At 36.2% G+C, this 10,426-nt stretch overlaps 1 protein-coding gene across 1 annotated transcript; it reads left to right on the plus strand.

The window, feature by feature from the left end:
- The first annotated feature begins 1,127 nt into the window (after positions 1-1,127).
- LOC127454879 (homeobox protein OTX2) lies at positions 1,128-6,582 on the plus strand. Its single transcript, XM_051722373.1, has 4 exons — positions 1,128-1,216; positions 3,307-3,538; positions 4,253-4,404; positions 4,645-6,582. Exons 2-4 carry the CDS (start codon positions 3,442-3,444, stop codon positions 5,263-5,265), a joined length of 870 nt encoding a protein of 289 aa, XP_051578333.1. The 5' UTR covers positions 1,128-1,216; positions 3,307-3,441; the 3' UTR covers positions 5,266-6,582.
- The last annotated feature ends 3,844 nt before the right edge of the window (positions 6,583-10,426 follow it).

Raw genomic sequence — 10,426 nt, forward strand, 5'->3', positions numbered from 1 at the left:
GTTATATTTCAACAATATCAAACAGAATATACATGAATACATATATTTAGAAATATGTAAATGTTATTTAGATTTTTAAAAGGCTGCCAATTTGGGCTAGAATTTCTCATCAAATGTGATAAAAGAAATAGGATAACAACAACATCAATAATAATAATAATAATAATAATAATAATAATAATAATAAGGCAAAAATAAAATAAAACAGTAGCAGATTGGGTATTGGTATAGTAATGTAAAAAAAATAAAAATAAAAAAAATAAAAAAGCTTTAATTTCTTTAACAAAAGTGACTGTTATATAAGAATGATCTTTGCTGAAATGTTGCTCACCGTTGTTCATCTGTGCATGTGTCTCGAGTCACCCGATGAGGTTCTTTCTCACTTTTCAAGCTATCTTAAAGTGTATAGACTAAAAGCTGATATGATACAGGCTTTCCTCCCTCACAGATGTATCCCGACTGACATTTCTCGAAGTGGATATTGGCAACGGATTTTAAGCATTTTAAAGGTACCCAATTCACCTCCTCGTTGCACCACTGCATAATGCTTTCACGTGTATTCTACATGTCTTATAAAAGGCCTTTATCAAGCCCCATGGCAATGCAATGCTCTCACCACTTGATACTATATCAGTTAAAGCGTCATGTGGACTATAGGACAGTTTTAAGGAATTAAGTCTCCGTAAATCCCTCCAGCTACGCAACAGAAATGCAGGAGGACTGCATGTATTCAACATTTGCTTACCTCCTTGATATTTTAACACAGTCTCAAGAACGATAAGTCTGCCTTTTTCTCTCACGATTGATAATCATGCCCGAGATTATAACAAATAACGCTAACTATTGTGTCCTCTGCAACTTCCAGAGCAGATTTCCTAAGGGCCACCGCAGCTAAAATATAAGGTATTTCAAACAGAGCGTTGTTTTTAAGATAGGAGTGCAACAATTTAGAATTGAATTTCCTTCCACTATATTCACACCTTGCGTTAATGTTGTAACGTAAAATGACATCCCTTTGACTCATGATGAGAATGTGTTGTAGGGCCTCGCTCTCATTGGCTGGAGAGTTTGGATCAAAAAGTAGCTGTCGACATTTGTTTCCCTGCAAAGGGCCCTGCGAGAGAAACAGTCTCCAGTCCTGAGCTCTTCATTGGCCAGCGTGCTGTACAAATCAGACTCCGGCAACTTCAGACCAGAAGAGAAGCGAATCATTACCGTATGTACTTTAATCTCTCCAAACAATTTCACCCATTCTCCGTTTATACTTGTAAAGGGTTGCTCATAACTCTTTTGCTTCACGGTTTCATCATGCTGAAAGGGATTTTATCTTGACGTCTTGAATATTTTTGTGTCGATTTAGGCGTATATTCGCTATCGGACATAAAACTTTATCAAAAATCATTTGTATTCAGTAAGTATCCTGTTTGTAGCCTATATGCAAATGTACTTTTTTCTGAATTACCAATTCTATTATTATAATGATAATTGCTATTATTTTGTATTTGTATTGTTAGTAGGCTGCTATTAGTCAGTTGTTGCTATTGTAATGTTAGTAGAATGTAAATGAATCTTTATGTGGAACTTATTAGTCGTTTTATGTCCAATATTTCAACTGCTGTGTGACTTGCATTTTAAGATCGCCAAAGACCCAATTAACCTACATTTAACTTGATTCTGCCATTGAAATTTCGTACTTGTATTATCTGATAGGCTACCTGTTTTGACGTGTGATAAGTCAATTTTCAGTCTCAATTTTCAAAAAGAAAAATAAGTACCGTGCTCTTTTGTTCATGCTTATTTCAAGTCGCTATTGAGTAGAAATAATAGCGAAAATAATTCATTAGCGATAACTACGACATAAAGCGATCATTACAAAAGCGCAAAACAAGTCCGATCGGGACACTTTTATTTCTACGATGCGAATTCAAATGGGCACAAGAAAAAAAAAATATATGTTGTACATGTGTCGTTACATTTACCGCTTAGCCTATTATTTAATTTCCTCTTGCCTATGTAGTTACAAATATGATGCTTGAATGCAAAAGTGATTTTTTTTTAATTCCAAAAAGTTTTGCTCTGCAAATGTTGCTGTGTGTGTGTGTGTGTGTGTGTGTGTGTGTGTGTGTGTGTGTGTGTGTGTGTGTGTGATTTTTATTGTAGTCATGCACAGAATCAGTGAGGCCAAACGTTCAGCTGAAGAGGTAGCGTCCAGTAATTAGGTGAGCGCGTGCCACCCGGATTATCTCGTTAATTTTATCAAAAACAACATTTATCATAATTAAGTCTTGGATGAGGTAATTACTATTGAGCGGCTGTGCATGCAACTGGTAGACGAGGACTGTTTAAGTGACAGATTGAGGGACGAAACCGTTGGATATACCAACAAAAAAACCTGCCATAAATGTATAACGCTCAAGTTGGTTTTTGATTAATAATATCATAATTTTATTCAGAAGTGGATAGGGTTTCAATGGTGTTTGCTAGTAATTTTCAAGTTAATTTTTAGTTTTACATGATAACGGCCCAGTATTAGCTGTGAGTTTCTTTTTTTAACATTTCAGCCTGAAAACTTTTGATAGTTTGGCCAAGGTTTACATTTGTTTCAAACAGATTTAATTCAAGTCAAGAAGACTGCAGTTCAATTCTACATCAAAATCCAACTGGAGGCAAACGGTATTTCAATGGAAGTTCAGACTTGAGCTATTTGTTAGACTCCCTTCACTATTTCTGAGAAATACTAATACAAGTAATTATGATTGTATGATTTTGTGCGGACTAATATGAGTGAAGACTGGAGGAGGTTACTTTTGTCATTGTTACTTTTGTCTCTCGCCAATGGAGCTATTGTTATCAGCATTAGTTATCAGGCTAACAGTGGCCTTTGTTTCCTCCAATGGCTCCCAATCAGTGTCCTTATGCTTGAGACAGTTAGTTGGGTTCCTATGCAAATTGCGTTTCTGGCACATTTGAACGACGGAGTTTTGCCTTTGTGAAGACTTGTTGCAACTAATAGATGTTACTTTTTGTGGCTGGTGGGGAGAGGGGAGGAAGGGGTGGGACGTTTGTCAAGATGAGCTTCGTTCATCTCACGAGGACAGCTGGAGGTCTGGAGCGGCTTTAAGAGCACGTTGCTGTGTGGACGTGGTTTATTCGCTCATAGTCGTTGCAGCTAGAAGAACCAGTGTTGATCAAATGACAGACGCAGAACCTACAACTTGCTTCATCACAGATAGTGAACGTCTCTCTTTATCTTTGTGATTTATTGTTTTTGACCATTTTTTATTTTATTTATTTTTTTGGAAACAGGGCATAGGTTTCAGCGCCATCGCTGAAAACGAAAACAAGCCAGAAGCAGAAGGAAAAGAGACTGAAGGACGACCTCAGTCTCCCTGTTCAGCTTTCCAAATTTTCTCCAACTTTACCCCCACAACCATCTTGAGCATGATGTCGTATCTTAAGCAACCACCTTACACGGTCAACGGGCTAAGTTTAACTACCTCCGGTATGGACCTGCTACATCCGTCCGTTGGATACCCAGGTGAGACAAGTTTCCGAATTAAACATTTTTGTACATGGAGATCGGTAGACTCACTCGTGCACACTATAAAGTTGGATTCAAGATCAGTCCCACATTGTTGTCCATTTTCGTGCCTTTTCTGCTATTTGATTGTGAATCAATTGTAGAAATGGCTATTTGATTGTAGGTGGGACATGTAATAATTACACTTTCATAGGCAAGGCTTCATAAGTTATTATTCGATAGTTTTGTCGCTATTGAATAATAAGCGTAATATTGCACATATTTGCTATTGAAAATCTAAGAAAACAAAGTTCGAACCCTTGTTTAGAGTTGACAACCGTTTTGAAATGCATTATTAAATGAGAGATGCAAGAATTTAAAAACGAGCTGTTACTCAGCTGAAAAACAAGATATTGGTGAATTAAAGCAAACATGCATACATGATTCTGATAGGCTGAAATACAGTTGTAAACAAGCACCAATAATAGCCTAACATATCAGAAAGAAAGAAAAAAAGAAATCTTAACCGTGAAAATATATAGTGTTTATTATTATTATTATTATTATTATTTACAGATTAGGCCCACCTCAAAAGTTTTGAATGTACGACGCATTTTCAGCTATATTAATATTTCATAACCAATCATCCTACACATGTTAACTTTTTTACAGTAAAACCATGATCGCTTTTCAGATGGACATCCGTGTAATTCATTTGTTTATTTCTAACAGCGACTCCTCGAAAGCAAAGGCGGGAGAGAACAACATTCACTCGAGCTCAACTAGATGTGCTGGAGGCTTTATTCGCCAAAACGCGCTACCCGGATATTTTCATGCGTGAGGAGGTGGCCTTGAAAATCAACCTCCCAGAGTCCCGTGTACAGGTTGGTACCCATTTCAAGTCATGCATGTGCGTTGTTTTAAGGATCCAAGCATGTCACATCGGGTAGGCTATAAAAAGAAATGAATGGATACATTTTGTGATGCTCTTTTTCTTCAAGTCTTCCCATCCTGTGACACTAGACTCTAGAGAACATAGTTCATATTGTAATATTAATTTGAAGGTTACGCTGCCCAACAGTTGGAGTTAAAGTAAGCTGACGAACCCTATTTTTCCACGTCAGGTTTGGTTCAAAAACCGAAGGGCTAAGTGCCGCCAGCAGCAGCAGCAACAACAAAACGGAGGCCAGAACAAGGTGCGACCTGCCAAAAAGAAGAGCTCTCCAGCGAGGGAGGCCAGTTCTGAAAGCGGGGCGAGTGGCCAGTTCACCCCGCCCTCCAGCACTTCAGTCCCGGCGATCTCCACCACAACAGCGCCGGTGTCCATTTGGAGCCCGGCCTCCATCTCGCCGCTTTCAGACCCACTCTCAACCTCCTCCTCCTGCATGCAGCGATCCTACCCAATGACCTACACTCAAGCGTCCGGATATAGCCAGGGTTATGCTGGTTCCACATCCTACTTTGGGGGCATGGACTGCGGTTCTTACTTGACGCCCATGCACCATCAGCTGACCGGGCCGGGATCAACTTTGAGCCCCATGAGCAGCAACGCTGTTACCAGTCACCTGAACCAGTCTCCAGCATCCCTCCCCACACAGGGTTACGGTGCCTCGGGGCTCGGCTTCAATTCCACTGCGGATTGCTTGGATTATAAGGACCAAGCGTCCTCGTGGAAACTGAACTTCAATGCTGATTGCTTGGATTACAAAGATCAGACTTCCTCCTGGAAATTCCAGGTGTTGTGAAACTAACAAAACATCTGCCATTTGTCCAAGCAACACACTAAAAGACTATAAAATAAACGTTGTAGACCTGCCATCCTTCCAAAAACAGAAGTGTTCCGTGAAGCGTGAACTGTCCGAGGTGGATGCTTGCACTGTGCCCGACAGCGCTTTTGAAGTTCGTTTTAGTCATGAAATATCTATTTGATTTTGAGCTACATGCACCCTTCACGGCGTGCAAAGTATTTAAAGGGTCGTGAGTATGTATAAAAACATAGGGCTTTTGACCACAACCTGTTACGGTAGAGGGAATCAAAGTGCATTTGTAATAAGTTAGGTCAAAGCCACGGGAAAAAAAATAAAAAATCATTACAGAAGAAAAGAGGAGAAAAAAATTACACGGCAAAAGGAGCCAATCTATTGGTTAAGTGCTTGGAATGGGCAGGCTTTCTCTAAGCCTCTTACTGCACGCCGACCTATTTCAGTGTTGGCAAGACGAGAGACACTTCCATCAGGAGGATGATAGAGAGGATGTGTATGTGTGTGTGTATGTGTGTGTGTGTGTGTGTGTGTGTGTTGAACGCCCCCATGGCGACCTGGATGCACTACTTTATTTAAGAAAAGGCGTTTATAAGGAATCAATACGTATAGTTTTTAAAAGACAATCAGTGTGTGTCTTATATAAATGGTACATTTGTGTGTGTGTGTGTGTGTGTGTTTTTTTTTTTTTTTTTTCGTTTTTTTTTTAATCTGTGCTAGCCTTCGAAACTGTGATTTGTTGTAACTGTATGCAATTTGTGAGCTCCGTCGCATCTGCGAAGACTCGGCTGTAATTTTAATAGATTTTTAACTCTTTTTTTTTTTTTTTTTGTTTGTTTGTTTGTTTTTTCCACGACGGTAAATAAGTCACATGATTACTATTGAATTACTTTCAAGAGAGAAACCATCTCGAGAACACAGGGACTCAAGAGAATGTGTAAGAAAGAGAAGAAACTGTCTGTCCCCATTTATTGATCTCTATTGGTCATAAATGATAACATACCACCCACGTGGATCTTAAACTTGTCTGGAGTGGTAATGTGGTCCATCCAGAGAAACTGTAATAAACAATGTCAAATCTGACACTATATTTAAAGTTAAGTCTGGAGGAGTTATTAAAACTGACTATGAATTGTTTGTGTTTTCTTGTGTTTTAAAGGTTACCATAGCTTGAAAGTTAAAAGACTATAAAGTTGATTAGGACGAAGAGGCACGACTTATGAGGCTACAAGAAAAAAATAAAATCACTTCAACCACCACATTTTTACTCAATTGTTTTACGCTACTGTTCATCTTTTATCAAGCAACTGCCATCTAATTTGATAGTATCTAATTTATTTATTTAACAGATTTATGGAAATAAATTAAAACCGCATTTAAAGCTGCATTATTTTCTCATATAAAAAAAAAGAAAAAAAGAAAAAAAAATATTTTTTTTTCCTGGCGGAATGTGTCCGCACTGAACACTGTATTATAATATATGTTTAATAAAATCGGTGTAAACAAGTGTTTTATAAAAGGTTTGGCTTTGATAACGTACTCAGAAGTCTAAATTAAAGCTAAAACTTGAGAAGCAAGTCTTGTAATATGGTTATTAAAGAAACGTACATTTAAAGGAAACGTATCTCTGTGACTGCAAGGCGTTAGCCAATTTTAATTATTTCTAATTTTCCCCGCCGGGTTTCCGGCCCTTTCGTTTTAAGAGACATGGCACCAGGAATGTGCGGTTTGAGAAAGTCGCGCTAATCCGCGCCTCAAAGACCAGCTAATCCCAATATTTCACTGGCGGGGTTTCTTTAGGGCAGAGGGCAATTCAAATTGAACTCTAAGCCTACTTTAAAGATCTTTTTTTTTTTTTTTTTTCTTTGCAGGCAGAACCGCATCGTTGTGGTCCGTGTCGCCACATATGGACAGCATTTTACAATAGAAAAAAAAAAAAAAAAAAAAAAAATATATATATATATATATATATATATATATATATATATATATATATATATATATATATTTCACATGACGCATTAATTCAACAAATTCTAGAACAATATTTTTGTATAAAGTTCCTATGACATGAATGGTAAATTACCAACCAACATACAAAAGGTACTAATATATATATATATATATATATATATATATATATATATATATATATATATATATATATATGATTTTTCATTCGAAAAGTCCCGTCATATAAGGCTGCAGCAAATCCAACTGCTACTTTAATTCTAAATGTGATTAAAACAGCTGTGCGGACAACACTAACACATAGAGTCCTCTGTGGCTGAATGAAAAAACTTTCACAAAAAGTTTCCTCGGTAAAGGAGGGGTGAAGAACGAGTTGAGGTCTATACGGTTACCGCCGGCTCCTGGAGGAATTCTATTGTACGGATCTGAATTATAATTGCACTAGTTCACTGGGAGTCAGAAACGAATCTTTAAAGATTCTTTATGCTCTTCCATCATAACTGCGAGCAGTGGAACGTTCAGTTTTCGTCGTTGACACTGTGAAATAATCACATTCATTCACATCGTCACTAGAAGTCAACAATCATCGAAAAGAATGGCTTGAAATAATCGAAACGTTTAGATAGTTGATATGAAACTTCTCCATCATTTGCGCGTCCTTGTAACAAAATGAAGCTTACTAAATTGATGCTGTATGTCCGAAACATTCTCACAATTCACAATCTTAGCTGTATTTTCCTGAATAGCTTCTCGTCTGTTTCCCACGACATCTCTCTTAATTCTGTATACAGGCTGTCAAAAAGCATGCTAAACTCGTGAATATATAAGAGAAAATGTAAATGCACTTCAGGCGTTGTATAAAGATGTAATAATACACTCAAAAAATATTTCAGCCTATTTTTAAAATTTACGCATTTCAATTTCATAACAAAATTCCATCAAACTGAACTGTGTAATGCTTAACAAAATTAAATGAGTAAAACGTAACATATTTAGGGGTTTTAATTTCATTTAATTTTATTGAAGAATACTTAATACAACTGGATGGAATTTTGTTATGAAATTGAAATGCGTAAATCTTAATATATATATATATATATATTTTTTTTTTTTTTTTTGAGACATCGCAGCCTACATAAAGGTACAATTAAATCAACCTAGAAGTATACAATTCAAACGAAATACCGATAATTTTTATTATTATTATTATTATAAAACTAAAACTATAAACAAAAACAAAGAGGATAAACTGCAAATTCAATAATATTTGAGCAAAAATGGCTTTATGAGACAGCGTCACCTGATAGTCGAATAATATTATATTGTGAAGAATATCCGACCGATCCGGTAAACTTCTTTGTGGAAAAAGTAATGTGGATTTTTAATGAATTATTATTCATTATTATTTTTTTATTCATATCATATTTTGAACTTAGCTATAATATAATATAATCTTTAAGCTACACATTTTCTGAACATCATTTAATGTATAAAACAGATTTAAAGGAGCAGTGGCGTAATTTACAAGAAACTGATGTAACTCTATTTACATCCCATTTCTATGTTCATGTTCTACTCACATTCGACAATTAACGATTAGGAACCAAAACGAAAATTATTTATTCTGGAACAAGACAAGAATGCAATAACTGATGTTCTCCAGGTTTTAATGAATGAACCCTAACGTAGGCCTACCAAAAAAAAAATAAATAAATAAAAAATAAAAAAAAATAAGGCTATTTTGTCTTTTAATCAATGGTTATTTAGGGTACATTATAACATGTACAAGTCGTCTGTGTTGTTTGAATTGTACAAGACGGATAGTAAAGTTTAGTGAACACACGATGTGTTTGCTAGTGACTATCCAACTTACAATATATCTGACTAATCTTCTCTTCCGTTATTGCCAAAATAAATAAATAAATAAATAAAAAGAAAAGAAAAAAAAACCTTCTCGAAGTTCAAGTTAGTAGGGCATTGGTCAAGCTTCAATTACGAGAAATGTAATTGACATTGCTCCCAAAATGTGGTGATAAATAGTAAACAATATACAATACAATATACGGGATACAGAACAAAGTTCAACACAACAACACATTAGTAAACACCATACAGCACTACATTATTATACCACACAAAACGCACAACATACTGTAAATGTAGAGTGCATGGGGAAATAAACATAGCCTTCATATATATCAGCTGTTCAGTAACGTGTTGAAATAGCAGAATTAATATGTGTAACAAAAAATAAGATTAAGAATAAATCTGAAGAAAAAAAAAACATGCTTCTCTGCTACAGTATTACTGTTAAAATCCTCACTTTAAAGCTGCTAAATAGTAAAAAATTATTTCGGAAATAGATTAGGCGGCATTCAGACTGACAGAAAAAGAAAAACACGAAAACAGGGTGGGAAAAAATATGTATACCCCAATGATATGATCTCGCCATTCAATGCACCATGCCAGGTGAGAAATCCGCACATCATTTAAGCGCCCACTTTCTCATACAATGATACAGGCTACAGGTTATCATAATAATCCACATCTTGTCATAATCCTCATCACCAATAAAACATTCATACTGTGCCTTTAACACTGAAGTGAGAAAATACTTGGGCTAAGTAGGTCAGTTACGACAGTTACTACCATTGTGGAGAAACACGTGTCAGTTGCAACGACAGTTAATTGAATTTTGAGCTACAGAAACTGTACCCCATTGCCACCCACCCCAACACTCAGGAGGTCAAGTACAAGTCGGGACACAACCAGAAATATCTTATAACAGGTCAAATAGATGAATTGCTCTCTCTTGATTTCCGCAATTGCTCTCATCATACTCATCGCCAATAGCTCACCACTTCAGCTGATGTTTATGGAAAGCAAGACTTTTGATTGCACAAAACGAGCATGAATTCATTTAGCCTGTATCTCACAAGAGGAAAACAGTGTTATACATATTTACACATGTACCCAACTTAGTCACCAATAGCTACAAATATAGACTATATTTGACAAAAAAAAAAAAAAAAAAAAAAAATCGACATACTGTATATAAACCATCCTTTTTACGCGTTCATATATGGATATATTTTCAGATTTCAACGTAAGCTAACTATGTTGCGCATCTCTCAGAGAAGTATCCAGAAATATCAAGAACCAAACTTGTTTACAG

The sequence above is a fragment of the Myxocyprinus asiaticus genome, chromosome 17 (assembly GCF_019703515.2).
Source record: "Myxocyprinus asiaticus isolate MX2 ecotype Aquarium Trade chromosome 17, UBuf_Myxa_2, whole genome shotgun sequence".
Lineage (NCBI taxonomy): Eukaryota > Metazoa > Chordata > Actinopteri > Cypriniformes > Catostomidae > Myxocyprinus > Myxocyprinus asiaticus.

Bases quoted from the DNA above. Each gene is read 5' to 3' on its own strand.
- LOC127454879 (XM_051722373.1), top strand. From the start codon at position 3,442: ATGATGTCGTATCTTAAGCAACCACCTTACACGGTCAACGGGCTAAGT. The intron at 3,539-4,252 runs GTGAGACAAGTT...TATTTCTAACAG, and splicing joins TCCGTCCGTTGGATACCCAG to CGACTCCTCGAAAGCAAAGG. The intron at 4,405-4,644 runs GTTGGTACCCAT...TTTCCACGTCAG, and splicing joins TCCCAGAGTCCCGTGTACAG to GTTTGGTTCAAAAACCGAAG.